At 35.2% G+C, this 24,287-nt stretch overlaps 3 protein-coding genes across 7 annotated transcripts; 1 reads left to right on the plus strand and 2 right to left on the minus strand.

The window, feature by feature from the left end:
• The first annotated feature begins 5,103 nt into the window (after nt 1-5,103).
• Kr-h1 (kruppel homolog 1) lies at nt 5,104-17,739 on the plus strand. 5 transcript variants are annotated; one of them, XM_089178433.1, is made up of 3 exons: nt 5,104-5,231; nt 5,508-5,722; nt 10,192-17,739. In XM_089178433.1, exon 3 carries the CDS (start codon nt 10,220-10,222, stop codon nt 12,098-12,100), a length of 1,881 nt encoding a protein of 626 aa, XP_089034559.1. In that variant the 5' UTR covers nt 5,104-5,231; nt 5,508-5,722; nt 10,192-10,219; the 3' UTR covers nt 12,101-17,739. The 5 variants fall into 5 exon arrangements, with proteins under 5 accessions (XP_089034559.1, XP_089034560.1, XP_015172451.2 ...); XM_089178434.1 differs by having other exon boundaries at nt 5,171-5,189; XM_015316965.2 differs by having other exon boundaries at nt 5,196-5,417.
• Nucleotides 17,740-19,216: 1,477 nt separating this feature from the next.
• LOC107064241 (uncharacterized) lies at nt 19,217-20,581 on the minus strand. The gene has a single exon (XM_015316665.2). The coding sequence runs from the start codon at nt 20,579-20,581 to the stop codon at nt 19,217-19,219; it is 1,365 nt and encodes a 454-aa protein (XP_015172151.2).
• Nucleotides 20,582-20,727: 146 nt separating this feature from the next.
• On the minus strand, nt 20,728-21,852 carry LOC107064221 (uncharacterized). The gene has a single exon (XM_015316646.2). It carries the CDS (start codon nt 21,850-21,852, stop codon nt 20,728-20,730), a length of 1,125 nt encoding a protein of 374 aa, XP_015172132.2.
• Nucleotides 21,853-24,287: the final 2,435 nt, after the last annotated feature.

Genomic DNA, 24,287 nt, shown 5'->3' on the forward strand with positions numbered 1-24,287 from the left:
TTTTTACTTTACTCTAATGACTTTTTACTAATTTATACTTTTTTTATATTTATAATTTATATTTATACTTTTTTTTTATTTTTAGCTATAATACTTTGATAATTATATAAATTAAATGTATATCAAGTAAATTTTATCACGCAAATTCTATTTAACATAAAAATATTATAAAAAATATTTGACGAAATCAATTTCCATAATTTTTGATTCACAGTCATAAACAAACGCAGAGATAGTATAATTTTAATATCTTATATCCTCTATATCCTCTATATATTTACTGCTAAAGACGTGTATATTTCTAATATGAGAATACCCATGCCATTCCATTGGAATCCCATTGGAATTTTATTTCAAATTTCGACAGGAATCAAAGAATTCAATGGAATTTAACGACCGAAAACGAGGAAAGAAAGGCACACGTTTGTCTAAATAGCGGAGAAAGCGAACCCATCACGACCTGGTTTCTATCTTAGGGTACCATCATCATAGGTCACGGAAGAAAAGAAAGAATGAACAAAGAAGATATACGACAATAACAGATGCGACTGCAAGAAAGAATTCTTCCTCAATTTTAGTCGAAATGTGGCTTTCGTCCGAGCGCGAAGGGCTTTAGGAAAAGGAATTTTGGCCGCATAGCTTTGGCCGTACAGTGCATAAGTGGAAAACTCGTCAGCTGATCATAGAGATATTCAGCTGATACACAAGAGAGCGCGGGCGGCCAGCATACGATTTACGCGCTATATCTTTTACTGTGCCAGCTGACGGCTTTTCCACCGACATACAGCCAGCTGACGATTTTTTTATTTAAATAATTATATTAACTATCTACTCTATAAATTTTAGCCGAGTTAAAATGACTGAAACTCAAAATTTTTTTGACGTGTTTTCGGTGCTTCCGTTGGCCCACCCACTGCTAATGCGTCAGCTGACGGTCACTATACTTTACAGCACAACTAAATTTAACATTCTACAAATTATGGTCAGAAGTAAAATGACTGACAAAGAAATGTCACTGGCTCCTGGGCTATATCGTCGCATATAAGTGTTTGTTAATATTAATGTAAAATAATGTAATGTTTATATTAAATCTACCGGAAAATTGTGTCCATTCTTAAAATAAAATAAAATAATTTGAACAATTGGGCCGTTTATTTTGAAAGTAGCCCATTTCCATTTTCCAAAAAAATCGAGTTAGTTACCATAATAGTTACATTTTTACATGATCTTTTCATTCTAAAGCAATTTATTACAAATATATTTAAAATCATGAAGATATTGTAAGACGAAAATTTGTCGATCAACAAAATGATGAAAAGTTTATTTTGAAAGTGGCTTATCTCCATTCGTCATTTATTATTTTCCGGTTACTCCTGGTTATTGTACAACTTTATGTAATGTGTCAATAAAGCATTTCATTTCGCATATATTCCGAGTAAATACTGTAGGGAAAACACTTATTCTGTATCCGGCTAAGGAAATCTGATTTCCCCTCGTTGCTGGTACCGCTTAATAATATAGAAAACACCTTTTATTTAACAAGTTATTTAGTTACAATCCGTTAGTTACAATCTACACGCAATAACATACACTCACACCGCTGCTTATTCGAAAAACACTTAATTACTAAACCGTACGTATCGTATCGTCACTCGCTATACACTTTTCGCTCAATCACCCTCTAAGTCGCACGTATTCTCTCGCTCAAAACACAACTCTTATTGTATCGCTTAATTACACTACTTCAATCGTACGTCTCGCTCTAACACTCTCTCTCTCTCTCTCTCTCTCTCTCTCTCTCGTAGCAATATCTCGCCAGGTAACAAGCTTGTCTTTGCTTACGTTGCCTAGCAACGGTCTCACATAGCAACATGACGTCATACAATAAGCTTGCCCTTGTCTTTGCCACACACACAACACACACATACACTGGATGCTTCTACTCCCACAATACGATAATACTTTATTGTAAATAAAATGAGATAAGAAGATTTTGTAGTAACAAAATTATTAAAAAAAGCAATTTGGAAAAGGGTCAAGAATTCTGATGAAGAATCAATAAATTGGTTAAAAATATGTTTGATGCGTTTTTTCAAAAATAAACCGTATAAAATTTTCTATAAGACATTAATGAATGTGAGAATGAAAATTTGAAAGTCTTGAATTTATTACCACGTCGAGGTAGACCAAAAAAGTTAGAAAATATTATATTGACACTACTATATAAAATATCAGACAAATTACAACAGCAAAATCCAAAGACATAATTGACCTATTACGATATACAGGGTGATCTGTAACTGGTGGTACAAGCGAAAATGGGGTGATTCTACATTAAAAAATAAATCAAAAATATAGAATAAATATTTTTCGTTTGAGGCTTTGTTTTCGAAAAAAAATCGACTTTGAATTTTCGCAAAGTACGCGTGCACTTGATCATGTCTCGTTATAACGGACCTATGAACTTTTTGGAAATACCCTACGAACTTTTCGGTACCCCTAAAACGGTAGTGTTATTTTTATCTGCCAAAAAATATGGTCTGCATTAAAATGAACGGCATGATTTTTTCTTAATTCATTGACCCTTATACTATTTAAAACAACAATAACATTTAAGAAATTGCTTTATGTTATTAATGTACGACAACTTAAACTTTTACAAAAATTGAAAAAATTTCATTTTTTGTTTTCTCTATATTTTTTTTAGAACAGTTTTTTTTTATCGGCAATAATACAGAACAATTGTATTTAGCAATATCATGTTAAAAAACAAGTTGCCGTACAGAGTCAAATGATTTTACAGCTGTAAAAATCAAATATACGATTAAATTAAGTTAATAATTGATATACATTCAAAAAACAACAATTTTTAAACGGCATTATTTTATTAGTACTTCTGAGTACTAAAAAATATATTGAAACTGATGCCGTTGTTTTTCAGATCATCCCCCAGACCGGTGGAAAAAGGTGGATTTTAACCCTGGATTTTTCTCCCTTGTTGCATGATTTTTGCACGGCGTTGCGGAATAATCAATTAGAATAGGTATTTAAATTGTATGAAACAAACGCCGTTCATAATCAAATGATGTAATAGACCCGGGGTTTTGTTAGAAAATCAAACATTTTTTCCGACTTTGTGGCTTACTATTTTTTAACGGCACTACGTGTTTTCTCATTATTTTCGATGGATCTATAGGTGGTAAGAATGCCGTAAAAAATCATTTGATAAAAAAGCACCCGGTTATTTTGTGCTTTTTAATTCTCACCTGCACTCAGTTGGACAGCTTACAAGTCACGGCATAGTGCTAAAAATTATTATTTTATGCCCTTCTATCGTCCAATATAGGTTTCCTGCGGGATCATATGACCCATCGATTTTTTAGGTCGGGCCTGTAGTCTAGAAGAGCTTGTCGAGAGAGTTCAACTAGCTCAACGGTCTATAGGAAGACGGGACTCTGTGGTCCCCACCCTTGCCTTTAGGGATGGGGATCACGCTGGCCGTTTTCCACTATCTACAGAACACTCCCGTCATCAAGCATGTGACATCTACCTATACTCTGGCTCTTCTTATAGCGAGCGGCCTGACAGGGCCCACCTAACGGCTGACTGTGACTTGAACGGAAAGGCATCGAAATTCGGCGTGGTGTTTAACGTATTAGAATGGAATATACAAATTGCCACCATGTTGGCAAGAGTTTAAAAGTAATTAAATTAATTAATTGGGCCGCTTATTTTGGAAGTGGCCCATCTCCATTTATGTTCGAATCGTGATATTGAATGGTTTGTGTTTCAGTGGAATGAAAAATATACGTACAAGATACTAACAAGTTATACTGCTTAAGTGTATCTAAAGGCTTTAACCCTTTGACTGCTATGGGTGCATATATGCGTCCGACGCAAGCCATCGATATAGACTATGGACGCAAATGTGCGCTTGGCGAAGTTTTGGCTGTTTACTGTTTTCTTATATGTATGCTCGGAAATACAAAAAAAAAAAGAAAAAAAAATAGTATTTTGTCCCCAGCGATCGCTTCAACCTAGAGTAGTTAGCAGTCAAAGGGTTAATCTTTTCATAAAGAAATTTGATTATAATTTTCGCATATCACATATTTAATTCGATCAAAGTCAATTAACGTTATCGAGTCTTGATAAGAGAGAGAGAGAGAAGAGAAAAAATAAGATTGAACAAATCTAATAATAAATCAAAATCATTGAAAGATTATCTCGATTGTATTTTCCGATACGATAGAAATATTATGTTTAAGTATTTTGAAAAAAATGTAACAGGAGAGAAACAAACTGAGCTGATCTTTGTTCAGAAGGGTAAGCAGGAAAAGGGAGATATCAATCGTTCGTCTTGGTTATAGCAATACGACGGTTACATAGTAGTCGTTTAGGAAAGGAAATGACATAAATATAAAAATTGTTTTCTTCTTCCAATGTTTTATCCCTCTTGAAAAGATCATCTTTCGTTCATTCCGGTTCTTCTTTATTTGTTTTTCTTTTTCTTCATTTTTCCTACATTAATCTTCTTGCAAATGGATATATAAAAGAAAGAAAAAAAAACAAAAAAAAAGAAAAAAGAATCTACGATTTAACGTAATATGAATTCTAAAAGACAATTATGTTTAAAAGAGATATTAATATATGTACATAAGTTTATACAATAAAAATGCGTATCATATTACATGAAAAAAAATTTCTGATCATTTTTGTCATTTATGATTCGATGAACTATATTCCGATGATCGCAAATATGTATATTATTGTGCATGCACACTTCGGATATACAGTGTTATGTGTGTGAGAAAGAGGGAAAAGAAGCAGCAAAACAAGTGACTTATCACATATATACATATACACAGGTACACATTGAAAGCAGTCGTCCTTATCGCGCATGTTGAGTTAGTCTCCTCTTCGTCGAACAAACTCGCACGCGCCAAGCCATTGGCAGAAACCACGATGACTACCTCCACGTGCTACATGAAGCATTTTATCCGCCCTAAATTATAGGTCCGCCGTTGGCGAAGAGTTGGGGCCGAGACGGTGGGCTATAGGTTGATGAGAAGAGAGTTGGGGCAGGGTGTTGTTACGATTTTGGTGGGGGTTCTAGGAAACATAGTGGGGACACCCAGCGTGCGTTCTTCGGGCATGTACGATGATTTCCGTGGCTCATCGGTTCACAAGAAGTAAACATATTCACAGTCCTATTCTGTGCATATTTGTGAAAGGTGTCCTTTAGCTCATGCATAGTAACATTTTTTCTCGATTAAATGCGAAAAATTAACAACACGAGAAATAATGGCCAAAATTAGTGCATTTATTATTCTAATTATGTGATATTATTGTCGTATATATATCTATATATATGTGAGATTCGTGAAAAAAAATTGGACCGCTGGATATATATTTATATAGTATAATAGTATATTATATAGTATAATATTATACTTTATAATTAATATAATTTATTATATTACTATATTTTAACACTTTTTTACCGCTAGCTGATTCATCGGCTCTTCATGCTCCTCATCGACAGTTAGCCGATTGACTTTTCTATTGCTAGAAACAAATGCATGTGTATCTAATCCAGTAATAACTAAACAGCAATCTGAAACACGTGCGGTCAAATAAGTGATAAGTCGAAAGTGAAATTTTGATACGTACGAAGAAGAATGGACACGAGAAGAAAATAAGTATGTGGAAAGATTTTTTTTAAGTAAGTCATTACGATTCAATTGTTCCTTTATATTTTCTTCACATTTTTTATTTCATTATTCTTTATGTCATTTGTTCCCATGCACAATTCCTTTCCTCTTTTAATTCACCGCGATGCGTCATTGACGTGCCATTTCTGATAGAACATTTTTGTTTCATTTAATCGATTTCTAACCGTTTTAGTGCCGAAGATTTTAAAAAATCTTTGTCGGAGTGTGTGCCATGAAGCGTGATAGCGCATTCGTCATTTTTCTGCGAGTTATGCCGATCGACGCGGTCGCGTTGCTAAAACACATACATACATTTCTGTATAAAGCGTGTTGCGAATTGACAATTGTGAACAAAATTAGCGAAACGTTTTACCACACCACTTGAAAAGCGCGATCGCGTCGCGTGGCACTAAAACGGTTAATGTATCATTATACAGGTATAATTTTTTGTGCACCTAACTTTCTCTATTTCTCTCCTTATTTCTTTATCTTCGTAAGTTTATATTTATATTATAGATACTCAGGAAAAAATATTTTGACGCTTATTCCTATCGACACTTTACACATGCATTTTCTCTTTTTATTCGATAAGATTACAAAAAAAAAGAGAAGAAACATGTGTATATATATATTCTTAGTTATTCTAAAAACAAATCATATAGTTTTTTAATCTGTAAGTAGTGTAATAACAGAAAAAAAACTAGCATCAAATATCGACAAGTTCACAAAATTCGAACGATGCTCTGCTGTTTTCTTGTTTCACGATAATATACGCGAAATGTGAAAGAAAGTGAAAAATAATGAAAAAAACCAAAAAAGAAAAAAAACAAAAACAAAAAGAGAAAAGAAATTTTCGATGGTAGGGTAAAAAAAAGTAGAGGAAGAGAAACGACGGGACTCTGCGTCAGAGTTTGGAGGATGGAATAGTCGAGATAATTCGACCCTGTTCGTGAACTGTAGAAAGAGAAAGAAAGAGAGAGAGCGAGAGAGCGAGAGAGAGCGAGAGAGAGCGAGAGAGCATGATGTACCTTGCTTATTTGTCGTGTGATCGATACAATTTTTGTCCGCGTTTTTTTTTTAATGTCCGATTACTAATGAACTTGAAAGAATGAAAAAGAAAGAATATATATATATATATATATATATATATATATATATATATATATATAAATCTTTAATACGATTCTTATAGTTGTATGTCATACAGCATTCGTGATGTAACCCGACGTCCTTACTGCGCGACAAGTTGCACGAGGTCGGTGCTCGCTATAAGAAAATGTTGTGTGTACACGTGGAGGCAGCTGCGAGTGGTTTCTATCGTTATTGGGGTATTACATTGCCGCCGACCACAATTGCTGCCTCCTGACGTACTACAAACGACACGTGCGCATGTAAAGTCATGTTTAAACGACACTTTTCGTTTATCATTCTCTCATAGCACACGTATTCTCGACTTGTTCTCTGACTCTTCCTTTCTTTCTTTTGTTTATTTAGTTTTTTTCCTCAGTTTTATTATTTTTCTTTTTTCATTACCTTTCAATTATTTTTTGATCGATAAAAAATAATGCTCTCTTTATTGAAAGAGAAAGAGAGAGAAAGAGAGAGAGAAAAAGAAAGAAAGAAAGAGAGAAAGAGATTATTTTTTTACTTTAACACGTTCGCGCTGGGGCTGATTTTCATTGTTTTCGCTGTTGGGCGGCGCTCGAATGTATGCCGCGCTTCTTCTGGCGCCGCCAAGAATAAATATAAAAAAAAAAAATAAAATAATTTAATTAACAGTTTTTAATAAATATTAGAATCTCTGGCAGGGGCGGGGCTTACCCTAGCGGAAAAAATATAAACTAGAGACTGGATGGGTCTGTGCATTACTTGTATAACCAAAATAAAGTACAACGTGTATAACATTATTATTTATATTTTATTTATTTATTATTTGTTATTTATATTATTATTATTATTGTTATATTTTTTTTTGTATTTTAACAACGTGTATAACATTATTATTTATATTTTATTTATTTATTATTTATATTATTATTTTTTTTTTTGTATTTTAACAATGTGTATAACGTTATTATTTATATTTTATTTATTTATTATTTATATTATTATTACTATAATTTGTTTGTATTTTAACAACGTGTATAACATTATTATTTATATTTTATTTATTTATTATTTATTATTTATATTATTATTATTATTATATTTTTTTGTATTTTAACAATGTGTATAACGTTATTATTTATATTTTATTTATTTATTATTTATTATTTATATTATTATTACTATAATTTTTTTGTATTTTAACAACGTGTATAACATTATTATTTATATTTTATTTATTTATTATTTATATTATTATTATTATTTTTTTTGTATTTTAACAATGTGTATAACGTTATTATTTATATTTTATTTATTTATCATTTATTATTTATATTATTATTATTATTGTTATTTTTTTTTGTATTTCAACAACTTGTATAACATTATTATTTATATTTTATTTATTTATTATTTATATTATTATTATTTTTCTTTGTATTTTAACAATGTGTATAACGTTATTATTTATATTTTATTTATTTATTATTTATTATTTGTATTATTATTACTATAATTTGTTTGTATTTTAACAATGTGTATAACATTATTATTTATATTTTATTTATTTATTATTTATTATTTATATTATTATTATTATTATATTTTTTTTTGTATTTTAACAATGTGTATAACGTTATTATTTATATTTTATTTATTTATTATTTATTATTTATATTATTATTAATATAATTTTTTTGTATTTTAACAACGTGTATAGCATTATTATTCCGAATAAGACTGAGATGGTGCTTTTTACGAGGAAGAGGCATTTCAATGTAAGGCCTCCCTCAATATTTGGAACTGAGCTAACGTTCTCCCGGGAAGTTTGCTACCTAGGGGTAACGCTAGATACCCCTAGATGGGCCTGCAAGAAGATATTTGGTAAGACGTGCGGGTTAAAACCACGGATGGTTAGGTGGATTTACACCGCCATACTGGTCCCTCAACTGACGTACGCCTCTCTAGTTTGGTGGCCCGGCGTCGAGCGGGCTCAAAACAGGAAAGCGTTAGACAGGGTCTACAGGCTAACAGGGCTGGGAATTACGGGCGCAATGCGCACTACCCCGACCCTGGCTCTAGGGGCTCTGCTCAACATCTTACCTCCGCACATTGCGGCGGAGGAAAGAGCCAGAAGCGCAGCCTTTAGGCTGTTAGACAGTGGGAGCTGGAGACGAGCCTCCTACGGGCACGCATCGATCCTGTCAAGAACGGAAGACTTCGAGGAAATCAACCGTCTTGGGGGTGACTGGTGCCCAAAGGAGTACCATTTCCAGTATAACTACGAGGTCCTCTTCCCAGATAGACAGTCATGGGCAGAGGACCCAAATCATTTATTGGCACCCGCAGGGCCCGTCTGGTATACAGATGGGGCTAAAGCGGGTTCCAACGCGGGAGCAGGGGTCTGGTCTGGAGGGCCTAGGACCGAATTGTCCTACACCCTAACCGGTACCGCCTCTGTTCTTCAGACGGAGCTGTTTGCCATTTGGGCCTGCGCCCACAGTATCCTCGAAAGGGATACTATGGCAAACATATCTACATTTTTAGTGACAGCCACACTGCGCTCAGACTTGTACACAGCACCGTGGTCAAGTCAGGGCTGGTGAAGGACTGTGTCGACTTGTTGACACGGCTAGGCATCACTAAATTTGTTTATTCGATAAACAAATTGTTTTTTACGAGGTGGAATTTGAAAAAATCTCATTTTTTCATCACGACAAGCTATGCTACTTTACTTTTATTTTTTCTTGCTGGGAGCTCCATAACAAAAAAAGAAATTTTTTGTAACAACTTTTTAGTTTAACGATATTAGTTATTTTCAATTCTACTTTCAATAATAAATAAGCAAGTCATAAAATTAAAAATATAAATATTTCCACATAAATATCGTGTAGTTTAAATCAGCTGTTAGCAATTCCCCTTACCGCTCTAGTTCTGAATTTAGCCACCAGATAGCGTATTCAAGTGCTAGAGATCCCAATACTGTAAATTTTCATTATTTTAATTTTCAGTGTCTAATAGCACCGTCTAATAGCACAATCGAATGCGTACCACCGGTGGTACGCACCGCCCCTATAAGAGTCTAGTTCGGGCCATCGGTGATACGCGCCGCCCGATGAGAAAGTCTGCCGCGGTCCACTGGTGGTACTTGTTGGCGTGAACGTGTTAAATTTGTTTATAAAATGTTAACGCTTTTTTTAACCGCTAATCGATTCATCTCGGCTTTTCATTGCCAACGCTTATCGACAGTTAGTCGATTAATTGACTTTTCTAATTATTATTATTATCTTATTTTTGACTAATATATTTTTGTTTAATTTTAATAAAGATTTTGTTTAAATAACAAAATCGAATTATTCAATCTCTTCCATAGGCCGCGGCCTCTTTCAAGGTAGTAACCAATGATGGTGAGTTTTTACCAAACTGAACCGATACAGAATCCAGTGATGGCGCCGAATTTGGAAACAATGAAACCGGTGAAGAACCTAGTATGTAGCCCGGATCTTTCAGTCTTCGGTTCGGCAACGTGTACCACAGCTGCTGCTTCTGCCGTAACCGAATTCGTGGAAAATCTTACAAATAGCAACGACAATAAGGCCTACCAATGCTCGGTCTGCCAAAAAATTTTTGATCAAAAAAATTTATATCTGTGTCACTTACGCATACACAGTAAGGAGGGAGAAGATCCTTATCAGTGTGACAAATGTGACAAAACGTTTGCGGTACCGGCGCGTTTGACCAGACATTACAGGACTCACACGGGTGAAAAACCCTTTCAGTGCGATTTTTGCAACAAGTCATTCTCCGTGAAGGAAAATCTTAGCGTTCATCGGAGGATTCATACAAAGGAACGACCATACAAGTGCGACGTTTGTCAACGTGCCTTCGAGCACAGCGGCAAACTCCATCGTCATATGCGAATTCACACAGGAGAACGTCCACACAAATGTACTGTTTGCGATAAAACGTTCATACAAAGTGGTCAATTGGTAATACACATGCGTACACATACCGGCGAAAAACCATACGTATGTACGATCTGTAGCAAGGGATTTACCTGTTCAAAGCAACTAAAAGTGCATACTCGCACCCATACCGGGGAAAAGCCTTATACTTGCGATATATGTGGCAAGTCATTCGGATATAATCATGTATTGAAGCTCCATCAAGTAGCACATTATGGTGAAAAAGTCTATAAGTGCACGCTATGTTACGAAACATTTAGTTCGAAAAAAAATATGGAAGTTCACATAAAATCACACTCGGACTCATCCTCATCATCCTCCTCATCCTCCTCATCCTCATCCTCATCCTCATCCTCATCCTCATCCTCATCCTCATGTTCATCAGCTCAATTATCTCCTCCTTTGTTATCATCATCTTCATCATCATCATCATTATCATCATTATCATCATCATCGTCGTCGTCATCGTCGTCGTCATCGTCGTCGTCGTCGTCGTCATCTTCCTTATCTTCGTCATCTTCGTTTTCGTCTTTATCCTCGGTATCGAGCGGAATCTCTTCCGCTAGAGACTCACCGATCGAATCAATCATGGAATGTTCGGAAAACAATTCTGTTATTCTTCCTAACCTACCACCCACGCCTCCTATTATTCCTAACAGAAGCAATAAGGAATTTCTGTGCAAAAACGTAGAAAACATAGCAAGTAATTCGCGTGAAGTATATCCGAATCAACAACATTTATATTACGGTTTAACAAGTAAACAATATTCAGATTCGATGGCTTTATTGAATGGAGGAATTCTCGAAGAAAGAGCAACGATTCATCAGATTCAAACAAGCAACGAACAAAAAACGGTTCATCAGATTCAAACAAACCATGAACATCAGTCCCATGTCCTCCTTTATTCCGACATATCCTTAAGTCCTTACCCAATAACCGAGTTCTTATTACCAAGCTCAGAAAGTGAACTTGTTGGTAATAAATGTTCATCCCTAATGCATTTACCCGGAAACGTTGCACGTAGAAGAGTTGAGGCAGCTTTGGAGGCTGTTGAAGAAGAAAGTCAACGGGAATATGGAATGAATGTGAAAAAAGAAGAACAAATATTAACACCTCCAAGTAGCAACCCTGTCAGTCCAGTACCCTCACCGGATCCTCTCGATCTTGCTATACCCGTAAAGGAAACATTAATTTTACCGCCAAGGAAACGTTGCAAAATGATTCTTGAATCAATGGAAAGTGAGAGAAGCGCGAATCTTCTTTGCTCACAAAGACAGTATTCGGTTATTCAATTTGCAGATGCCGCCGTCAGTTAATTTTATGTAACAACGAAAGTAATATTATAAATAAAAAATGAAATTATTGAAAATGAAACTAATGAAAATGAAATAAAATAGAACAAAAGACAAATAAACAAACAAACGAAAATAAAGTAAAACCGATAGAATTTAATCTCGCAAAAAACTTAGAGAACAACAGAGCATCGTCTTCTAAAAAGACTTTCGGTGATATTATTCCATATGGACTCTTCTAAGTGTGTGTAATATGAACTCTCAAAATACGAACATCTAAACAAAAATAATGCAGGTTTTTCGGTAATCATAGTTAATCCTTCGTCAGACAAATTGCCTTCCTTTAAACACGTACAGAGTACAAAAAAAAAAAAAAAAGCAGAGGTACGAATTATTACGATATGGCACTGATATTTGTGAATGCGTGTGTGCGTATATGTGTGAAAAGAAAATTCGATACGATCGTTTAGAGCTGTATAATATTTTAAATAGATGCATGTGCGTCAATTTTGATAATTATCCGAAAGTATCGAAATTTGCTATAATATTAAATATATGCATGTATCATGTATATATACATACACATGAGATAATATTTCGTCAATTTATTTTTTTTTTTTAAATATAAAATAAGCGGTTAACAGTACTCAATACTGTTAACAGATGAACAAAAATGGAAAATTTTTTTCTTAACGATTGTGATTAAACAAAATTGTTCAAAAAAAAATTGGATCATTCTACCTTAAAGAAAAAAAAAAGACAGCTTCTACGAAAGAAGCTGCGTCACTACCTCGGAAATTGTAATTGTATTGATTCTTTGTGAGAATAATTTATTCACCCCTCTTTTCAGGGGTATAGGATTTCAGGCTGGAAGGAATAATGTCCAGTTTTTGTAATGTTAGTACGAGTATGAAATTTCTGTATTAATCTTCTTTCCTTTTCCACGCGAACTAAACTCTAATAGTTTAAATATAAATGGGCATTCGTTTGATGTACATCTGCCATGAATAAGTCTGATGTCAGTCTGTTTTGATTTAAATAATTTCTCATTTCACGATGTAAGAATTACATGTTATATATATATATTAATTACGTATTATACGAGTATATAAAATGTAAAAACAAGAATACGAAAAATAATATGAATACAACGCACAATAATGTTGCTCAAGTTTTGTCATTTTATATATATCTCGTTTAATGTAATTATATCGTTCCTTAATATTTCTGAACATTGTTCATTATATATATATATATATTTATATATACGTACGTACGTAAAGAGACGATGTAAATTAAGATTAAGTCGCCTTGTATTTGCTACGATAGATGCTTCTATGTCGTAGATTCGAGCGGTACTACTGTTATTATCAAAGTTCTGCTAAATTCCTGCCAACTGCAATTTCTCAATTGCACTATTTTAAAATGTCCTAATTATGCAAAGAGAATACAAGATTCTCTCACAAACAAACTGCAAAGCAAAAGAAGAAAAAAAAAGAAAAGAAAGAAAAATAATAGATTTAAAATTTTTGACGATATTTTGATACATTTAAAAAAGAAAAAGAAAAAAGAATATAGAAAAAAAAAATAAGAAATGATAGAGATTAAATAAACATCGTTCATATTAATAAAATGACTTTGCAAAATAATTATCGGGTACAACCAGAGTATATAAGATTTTCCGATATTGATAAAATACATTATAATGTAAATAAGACACCAAATAATATTGTATCACTGTGATAAGGTTCTTGCACTAATTACCTAGTTACGCTCTATTCAAACAAGGTAAATAATTAAAAGAAAAAAAAGAAAAACACAAAGTAAGAAAAGAAAACCGAGTTACACTGCCCAGCATTAAAAACGTATGCATATATAAATAATATATACATAAAAGAAGACAAAAGTACTGTCATAAGTGAGAATAATCTTATTAAAATTATTATGCCGGCCAGCCCGAAGTAATGTGCAAAACAGTCCCGGACTGGTTCGGGGACAACCGAAGTCAACTACTGACTTCATAAAACATATATATATATATATATTAAAATTATTATTATATGAGAAATTATTTCGTATAGACCTAATTTAATTTTACAATTTAGAGTGTATTGTGTAAACACTCTACAAACAAAGGTATGAATGGAAGAAAGTTAGGAAAAGTTGATGAAGATTCAGCAAAAAAAAAAGGAAAGAAATATGAAAGACAAAACATTAAAATAATGAAAGAACGAATTGCTTGCATAAGTGAGACGGCAAAGTTGAAACTTTTGAATATAATTTGTACAGAAGGTTCTTATAGATATAAACGAAAACCAAAAAACACATGCGAAAAATAACAAAGAATTTTCATCGTTGAACATTTATGTCGTAAAACTTACAGGTTATTCGTTCTATCGGCAAATTATTTTAATATTGTATCACGACCATATAGCGCACATTAGATTTAATTTCAAAACCCTTTAAATTTCATAGCAATATCCTGATGTAGTAAACATGTACATATAGATATTTTATACATAATTAACAATTTTATTATTATTATATGACAATTACTATTTTATATTACTATTTTATATTATTATTATTATAATTATTATTAAATATATATATCCTTGTACTTTTTCGATGTTGAACGTCGAACGTCAAAAATAATAAAGTCATTCGACGTTGTACGTTGAAAAAGAAGGCAAGCTATAACATAAAAAAAAAAATAAAAAAAAGAATCCTTCATTAGATATATGTACTTATAGTTAGGAAACATTATGAATTACAATCACGTCAATGAATTCTATTGTAATTTCATATGTTTAATGCGTATATATCTATATATATTAAGTGTAGAAATTAATTGGAAATGATTTCTATGCGTTAGTGATTCTGTGATTCTTCTACATGAACTACATAATTTGCAATTACTTTGATCCATTATTTGACCAATTGTCGAATTTTTTTTGACGAAAAAAGAATAATGACGATTATGGTGCAATGAATTGAACCCATTTGCATCATAGTGCGGAATAATCCACGAACCCGAGACTATTCACTATTACCATTATAATCCGCATAAAAAATGTTGATTTTTCTATCAGTGAGAATTTGAGTAACTCAGTAATTAGTTGTAAGTTTAATGTCTCGGATGTTTGAGCAAGGAAGACTAATTCTATTCTAGTCATGATGCACAAATGGGTTAATTAATTGATTAATGAATAACTATCCTTGTCGTCAAAGTATTGGGTTGTTCGGAAAGTTATTTCGTTTTATTCACAACACGTGTTTCACGTGTTGTTATTTGCCGATTTGCATTAATTAATGTCAAAATTTTGTCAGAAAAAAAACGAAATTACTTTTCGAACAACCCAATAAGTATTAATGCATAAGTAAGGGTTTCGTCTATCTATGCACACCAATTGTTAAAAACGAGGCTTCAGTAGGGCTTAAACAAGTTGATCCTATGTCCCTAAACTTAGATAAAAATTAACTTCTATTCGGCAGATCATATACTGACTGGTATTGGAGACGAAGAAGCAGGAAAATTGATTAACGAATAATTATCCTTCTCTCGTCAAAGTACATTTAATTAATTGGTACATCTAATATATATATGGACATATATACGCATATAATTCCAAATCCGAAAACAGATTTATCTCTCTTTGTATTTTCTTCTTCTTCTTTAGTGTCGTTTATTTTATTTATCTTTAAAATCGCTTATAATATAAGTAGTATTTAATATATCGCTAGGTGCTACAAAAAGCCGAGCAAAAATTTTCTTTATAATTATTTATTTGTCGCTAATAGTCCTCCGATGATTGATGCTACATTAACCCCTTAAAGTGGTCCAAATGGTATTTTACGTTCAGTCATAATTGTGTTCCATAAAGGCTTAAATATAGCTATATAAAAAAAAAAGAAAAAAACATTTATTTAATTTTTGATAGGTTTAGGTAGGTTCTTAAAGCTGATTTAATTAACAAATCGACTGATAATGAGTCTGGGTGAATGCATTTCTCCGATTTTGTTTTGTTTTAAGTTTTTTTTTTTTTAATTTTTTAATTTGCATTGAATAACAAAATTAGCTATATTCGCGTTGACAAGGTTGAGAGTGAAGGAGGTAGAAGCAGGGTTGTAGGACGACGATGTTGTACATCGAATCCGACACTCCCCTGGGTACCGGGCCCAGGGAGTCTTTGGAAGATTTTTCCTCCTGTCGAGAAAAATAAAAAAAAAAAAAAGGGTTGTAGGACAAGGAGAGGGGGAAAGGAGGAAATGAGAAGTGCAGAACGTAGAGTTAAGATGAGTTAAGGATAGAATTGTAAAAGGAGTGTAACACTTCGGAGAATCAGTAAAATGTATCTATCTATGTATTTATATTCGCGTTGATATGGTTTTATTTAGAATTAAAAATAAATATATAAAATGTGTGTAACTCTTAAAGAAAAAAAAAAAAAAAAAAAAAGAAAAAAAAATTCTCTTTTTATGTACATACATATTCTATGTATATATTCTAATAGGATGTATAGTTTTAAATTGCTTGTTTCAATCTAAAAGAAAAAAGAAAAAAAATAAGAAAAATTAATAAGAAAAGAAGAGAAAAAAAATAAATTATACGGTCTATGCATCTCATTGATAATAATTGATATTATGACAATGATAAAGAAGAAGGAAAAGCATATAATCCCTAGTAGAATAAAATATTGAAAAATATTGAATACATGTGTATTTAATATTAAAAAGAGATTCACATAATGTCTTTTTAATATTAAATACGCATGTATTCAATTTTTTTAAATATTTTGTACTACTTGGGAGGGATATACTCTCTTAAAAAATTGATATGCATTTTTTCATCACTCCGTGCAGAAAGTGTTAATTTTTTGCCTGCTGTGCAAAACGAAGTTGTCGCTTTCTACCTACGTCGAGCAGAAAAAAAGTATACACACTAGTATGTAATATACTAATATCGTGTTTTTCATTTTCGTAAATCGTAATTGGTGCAATGTTCTTATATACATGAATGAAATGCTTGTGATGTTCTTAGTGTTATTTCAAATTATTTCATTTTCAAAAATTGCGAAAGTAATGTATTCGAGCTAATATTAGTCAATTATATTAACTTAAATTTTAGTTGGTAGAATTTGAATACAAGTGCACAAAAGTTCTACTAAAGAAAGAAGAAGAAAAAACAAAATTTATTCTAAGTAATAGTAATAAGTTATATTCTTTAAAATAGGTATAAAGAGAGGGAGACAATAAACCATAAATATATTTTAATTAGTTATTTTGAAAGTAGACTTAAAATTTTCCATAAAGGAATTTTGATTCCTGCTTTTATAAAATATGGCATACAATGATTTAATGTATTTATTACTTTATCTATAATTGTTTATAATTACATGCTTACTATACCTTTCTTTCATATTAATGAAATAGAATAGTTTTTCGTTTGAAATATTGCGAGAGTTAATTTTCAAAAGGCAATAAAAGCATTTAATACAACATCGCTCTGTAAATGTTATATTAGATAACAAAAAAATAATCAGGTCATTTCATGATTCCTATTAAATAATATCACATACATTTATAGCGTATAATCATCAATATATCTTAAGACAAAAATGGTTCATTATAATGTTAAATAAAAATATTGTATGTACACTTAACATGTTTGTCATTTAAAACTAGTTTATTTAAGTTATGTATTAATTATAATTTTGTCTATTATTATTATTATTATTATTATTATTATTATTATTATCATTATTATTATAATTATCATCACCATCATAATCATTATTATTAATATTATTATTATTATTATCATCATTATTATTTACTAAAGTATCATTTTTGGAAATGTATTTTTAACGCAGACACACATACTTCTTTTTTATAAAATTGATTAATATTGTACTTTTAACAAATTTTCATTCATATAAATTTAAAAATTAACACATATTTTACATACTTATATACTATTGACTATATTATTGATTATTAAATAAATAATTTTTTTCTATTTTATTACCTTCATATTTTTCGTTTCTTTTTTATATTTAGTTTTATAATTACAGTTTTAACAAAAACTTGTTTTCTATTTCCGTTAAATGACCAATCAAAAAGAAGTAAAATTTGTATTAGGTTATTAAATATGAAATGTCATTTCATTTTTTTATGTTATCGCTTGGATGGTAAAAATGATTCATTCTTATTTGAATGTACTGCATTTTAATACTATTATAAAAGTATAGATGGCGATAACTGTAACTTCCACGTATTACCGACGATCCGTCGATAAGTGTAGAAAAATCGGTGGATTTTTTAAGATCTCAATCCTATATATATCCCCAGATGTGATGTTAATCAGTTCAGTCAATAAAAGAAGATTTTTTCGTTTCCAGTTAAACGTCCGATTAGTAAGCCTTCACTAAAAGGATGCACAAGATGTCACTCCGCACAACAAAGAAAGATAAAAGCTAAAAACCGTGAGAGATGCTATTCTCTAGCTGCTTGAAATGAGCACCATTTATGTATCTTACTTGGACGTAACAATCGACGTAACAACGAAATCCTACAAGTTCTTCTATGAATACCGAATCAGTACCCAGTATATATATATATATATATATATATATATATTGTTGAGGAATTGAGTGGTCTAAATGAGAAGAACGCCGAGCATTTGCTGTGAGTGGTCAGATTTATTAAAATTCGTACGTGTACACCGCGTGTCGGTTGAGATTCAAAATGAGAAGCCGTTGAGCGAACCACGTTCCGAGCTTTACACAGAGAATATCACAATGAGTAGACTAGAGACGGCCTGATTATATTAATCAGTTAAGATCCGGACGATGAAGATTATATTAATCCCACCGAACTTGTACTTTTTGAGAAGACGTATGCAAAGTTGAGAAGACACGTGCGGTTGGAACGAGTTGTAGAGAACAATATGAGAAGACACGTGTTGTATATGCGATGACAAAGAGATGACTGACTGAGAAGCCGGCGTCACGGTGCTTCTTCAACCGCCGAGATGAGTTATGGCGAGTCTGCATTGAGCGACAACTGTCGCGAGTTCTCATTGGGCAGATTAAATCCCAAACATTTCCGCCCGCCATTAGCAACGAAGTTGATGATGACTCATGCTGTCTTCTGAGGGGCTACTGGGAGGACTGCAAGCTTGGTGATCGGCCTGGTGAGTGTTGTGGTAGCCGTCTTCAGCGATACCACCCTGGTGAGTCCATCCTCCCCTGGCAGCAATTTGGGCACCCTAGCCATGGGCCATTTTCCTGGAGGCAAACGCTCATCAGTAAGGAGAACGAGTGAACCTACCTTAATCTGGTTGTGAGCGTGATGCCACTTCGAGATGGCTTGTAATTGTTGTAAATACTGAGTTGACCACATGCGCCAGAAATGTTGAACTCGTTGCTGGATGAACTGCCATCTGGAGAGCCGACTTGCTGAGATGTCTAATAGTGAGCCTTCAGGAACAGCGTTGAGTGCCGTTCCGATGAGAAAGTGCCCTGGTGTGAGCACTGAGGTGTCTTCTGGATCATCGCTTAACGGTTCGAGTGGTCTGGAATTGAGAATGGCTTCAATTTGAGCGAGGAGTGTGGAAGTCTCCTCATACGTAAGCAGTGTGTCTCCGACAGATCTTCTGAGATGAAACTTCAGAGACTTGACTACTGCTTCCCATTTCCCACCCATGTGGGGAGCTGCAGGCGGGTTGAAATGCCACTGTGTTTTGTCCTGAGCTAGCACAGAAGAGAACTGCCGATGTCCTGAAGAGCTTTCTGAGAAACATTGCATGAGCTTAACTTCAGCGCCCAAGAAGTTGGTGCCACAATCAGCGTAGAGGTCTGACGGGACACCCCACCTTGAGGTGAAGCGTCTGTAAGTTGCAATGAAGCCCTCGGCTGAGTAGTCTGAAACGACATCGAGATGAGCGGCCGAAGTTGATAGACAGACAAATACACAGATCCAACCCTTGTGAGTCTTGGAGCCACGTCCTTTCCACGTCTTGAGCGTGAGCGGTCCAGCGTAGTCAATGCCTGTGTGAGAGAACGGGCGTGATGGAGTGACTCGCGCCAGAGGTAGTTGGCCCATCAGTTGCTGAGCACGGATCCCTCTGTAACGAGCACACACCACACACCTGAGAACATATGACTTCACTGGGGCTCTTCCTCCGATGATCCAGTAGAGTTGTCTGATGAGTGTCAGAGTTGACTGAGTGCCTCCATGCATCGTTTTCTTGTGAGCATGGGCGATGACGAGTTCTGAGAGCCTGGAGCTACGAGGGAGAATTGCTGGATGTTTGGCCTCGTTCATGAATTCGGACCTTGAGAGGCGACCGCCCACCCTGAGCACACCGCCGGCATCAATGAATGCGGTGAGCCTAGACAGTGGGTGCGAGCTTGGCAGCTGAGATTGTATTGATACCTCCAATGAGCGTTCCTTGAGAGTTCTTGAATTTTGATTACGCGGTTGCGTACGTAATCCTTCCATCTTGATGGATGAGCCTTGATCCATGTGAGTGTTACTTGAGAGTCCGTCCACAAAATTGTCTTAGTTATGTTCATGTTTAGAGTAGCGCAAATGATTCATGAGCGTGGAGAGTAGCAGCGCTGCTGAGAGTTCTAACCTCGGGATGGTTAGCCGCTTAAGACCTTTGTCCTTGAGAAAATTAGAGAGACCTTGGCGCCAGTGGACGGCGAGTTGACAACGAGATACACAACAGCTGCGATTGCGAATTGCGATGCATCAGAGAAGCCATGTAGTTCAACAGCTGAATTAGAGAGAGTGTTGAACCAACGTGGGATAGAGAGCCTGGCCAGGCTAATGAGATCTTGTCTGATGCTGAGCCATTGGGAAATGAGCTGTTCCGAGAGTGATTCGTCCCAGTCGAGATTGTGCAACCAGAGAGCCTGAAGAAAGATCTTAGCTTTAATTATGACTGGAGAGGCGAAACCTAATGGATCAAATATTTGTGCTACTTCTGAGAGGACGAGACGTTTTGAGAATCGTTTGGAGGGAGAAGACGAGATTGTTGAGAAGTCGAACACATCCTGTTGAGGTGACCATCGAATACCAAGGATTTTGGTATCACAGTTATCGAATGAGATGCCTGAGGTCTCGCAAAGCTCAGACGAGACCTCTTTCAACAGTTGCTGAGAAGTAGAGTGCCACTTAGCCAGCGGGAATCCGCCCGTATGGCAGAGCCGTATGAGTTGGTGAGCAGTCTCCACGAGCTGTTCCACTGTATCGGATCCTCCGAAGATGTCATCAACGTAACGCCCGTGAGTGATCGGTTTCACAGCAAGAGGATACTGGGAGCCTTCATCTTCAGCGAGCTGAAGCAGCGTTCTTACAGCTAGGAACGGTGCTGACTTAGTTCCATAAGTGACTGTGGTGAGCTGAAAATGAGATTCAACATGCTGTTCATTCACCCACACGATGCGTTGAAGATCCTGGTCATCTGGGTGTATCTTGATTTGCCGGTACATCTTTGTGATGTCAGTCGCAAAGAGATACTTGAGTTGACGTATCCAAATGAGCAAGTCGAAGATGTTGAGCATCAGATTAGGACCAGCGTGCATGATGTCATTGAGCGAGTGACCAGTGGAGCTGGCACTTGAACCGTTATAAACAACCCTGAGCTTCGTGGTGGAGCTGTCTGGCTTGAGCACCCCATGATGAGTCAGATAGTAATGTGGCCTTCTACCAACTGAGCTGTCATCGAGCTTGAGCATGTGCTGAGCTTGTTCATACTCTCGCATGAACTGAGTATACAGTCGGTCGTACTGAGTGTCTCTGCCAAGTCGCCTGAGAATTCGTTGGATCGATCGATGAGCTGTCTGAAGTCAGCAATGTGAGATGACTGAGATGGGCTGAGCTAGACATAGGGTGATCGCAACTCTCAACGAGCTGCCCTGAGTTTCATGCTTGAGAAGACTTGTCTGAGGGAGCGAGTGTATCCGGCACCTCCTGAGCGGTCTGAGCCCCATCTCTTGGTGGTTCGAAGATGGTTGAGAGATCGGCACCATGCAACAAAGTATGATGGAAGTCGTTGCATGTCTTGCAATGCCGTCGGTTGTTGCACTTCCTCAGATTATGCCTGCCTAGGCAATTGCAGCATAAGCTCCTGTCTTTGATCAACCTCACCCTTTGGTTGACCGAGTAGCCTCGCATTCTTGGGCAGATCGCGATGTAGTGATGTTGCCCACAACAGTCACACGGATATGCTGTCCGGGACTGAGCTGGACGAGAAGTCTGATGAGTGACCGACCTTGTTGAGCTGACTGGAGGCTGTTGAGATGCCTGATGCGAGCTTGCCCGAGTAGTCATAGCCCCCTTCTGCACATTGGATTGAGCTGGCGTGGATGAGGCTTCCATGGTCTCCAATGTGCGAGCACGAGCGACCAGAAATTCAGTGAGCTGGCTGAGTGTCGGAAATTCATCGGTGGAGGCAAGAGATGTCTCCCACCTCTCGCGAGTGTCACGATCGAGCAGTCCAGTGAGAAGGGTGACCATGAGGCAATCATTATTGCTCTCCACCGTGAGTGTTCTGAGTGCCTGAGTAGTCTCATTGATGATGTTGACCATTTTAGTCAGCGAGGTGGCTTGGCGCTTTTGCATCGGTTTGAGGTTGAGATGCCTTTCTAGATGCGATTTGATTATTAAACGTTTGTTCTCAAACCGTGAGATGAGCAGTGTCCAAGCCGATTCATATGATGAGTTGTCTGGAGTTATGTTCGCAATGATCTCGTAAGCCTCTCCTTGCATCGCTGACTTAAGGTACTGGAACTTCTCCAGATCACTAAGGTCTGAGCGACAACTGTCGCGAGTTCTTATTGGGCAGATTAAATCCCAAACATATATATATATATATATATATATATATATATATATGTTTTGTAAATTATTCTTTTGTTTTTAAAATTAATGATTTAATTTTTCTATTATTTTTAAATTAAAGTTTTTTAAAAAGATTCATGTAGTCCTAATATCACTATAGCAATTATATTTGTTATTCAGAATTTAGAGAATTTACAGAATTTAGCGAGTGTAAATAAAAGTGATATCACAGAACGTAGAATTTTCTCCCACGTGGAAGCCTTTGTGTGCATGCGCATATGACGTCACATCTCGACGGTGGTTGTATCCATGGACGTATCTAAGTGCAACATTAACTAATCATAAAGGGTTATTACACAAAAAATAGGGTGGTCCGAGAGAGGACGTGAGTAAAGAGTAAAATTTTGGAAAAGGATTTTGGCAATTATAGTGTGGTGAAAATAGTGAATGTGGGTATAGTGGAAATAGGAATAAACGAGGAGTAAGTGGAAGTGAAGTGGAAGAGAAAAACGCGGGTGCAAAGGAAAGAAGCGGAATCTAAAATTGGTAGAGTTTTAGGTTAGAACAACGATTGTGAAAAATGAGGGGTATAGAGCAAAGTAGAGGAGTAGACTTGGTAGGAAGAGGCGATAATGACGGCGGAGGGAATTGATGTTAAGAAAACCAGGAGAGGCAGACCAACAATCGCTGAGAGAGCGGCCAAGACGGAAAGGAAGGGAGCGTTAGCGCAGTATAGTCCAGTCAAATTAGGTAAGAATCTCGGAATTTGAGATACCAAGCTATAAACTCTTTTGCATTTTTTAAAAAAGGGAAAAAAACGTTTTTAAAAGCATTTGAGAAACTGCCGAATTTGGATTAACTTGCCAGTAGCATTTGAAGAAGAAAACTGTCTGGTTCAAAGATTATTTGAAAATGGAATTCAAATCTTGTTGGCAGTCTATAATGCTCCAAAATCTGTAGACAGTATCGATCATCTTCGTTATGCACAATACGTCAAGTCTACAAAACTGAATAAACCTGTGCAGTTATCAAATATTCCGCCAACAAGTGTAGCAGCTCACCAACATTTCAATTGTGTTTATTATCAAGTTCAAACTTGGTTAAGGCATGATTTGGAACCCCTGACAATGCGTAACAAATTCCTGGAACCTATCACGACAATTTTTGCACCTGCTCTAGAGGAATTGCTCAACACAATATTCTGCAACTGCAAGAGTGGTTGTGGTTCGCGATTTAGATGCAGGAAATCGGGGTTACAGTGCTCTTTAGCTTGTGGCCAGTGTAATGGGCAAACTTGTTTCAATGCTTTACCATATCAGAGCGATGTCAATGAAGACAGAACCTTGGATCCCGAAAT

This window comes from Polistes dominula, unplaced genomic scaffold (assembly GCF_049000335.1).
Source record: "Polistes dominula isolate Pdom_NZ unplaced genomic scaffold, Pdom_raw_medaka contig_77, whole genome shotgun sequence".
Lineage (NCBI taxonomy): Eukaryota > Metazoa > Arthropoda > Insecta > Hymenoptera > Vespidae > Polistes > Polistes dominula.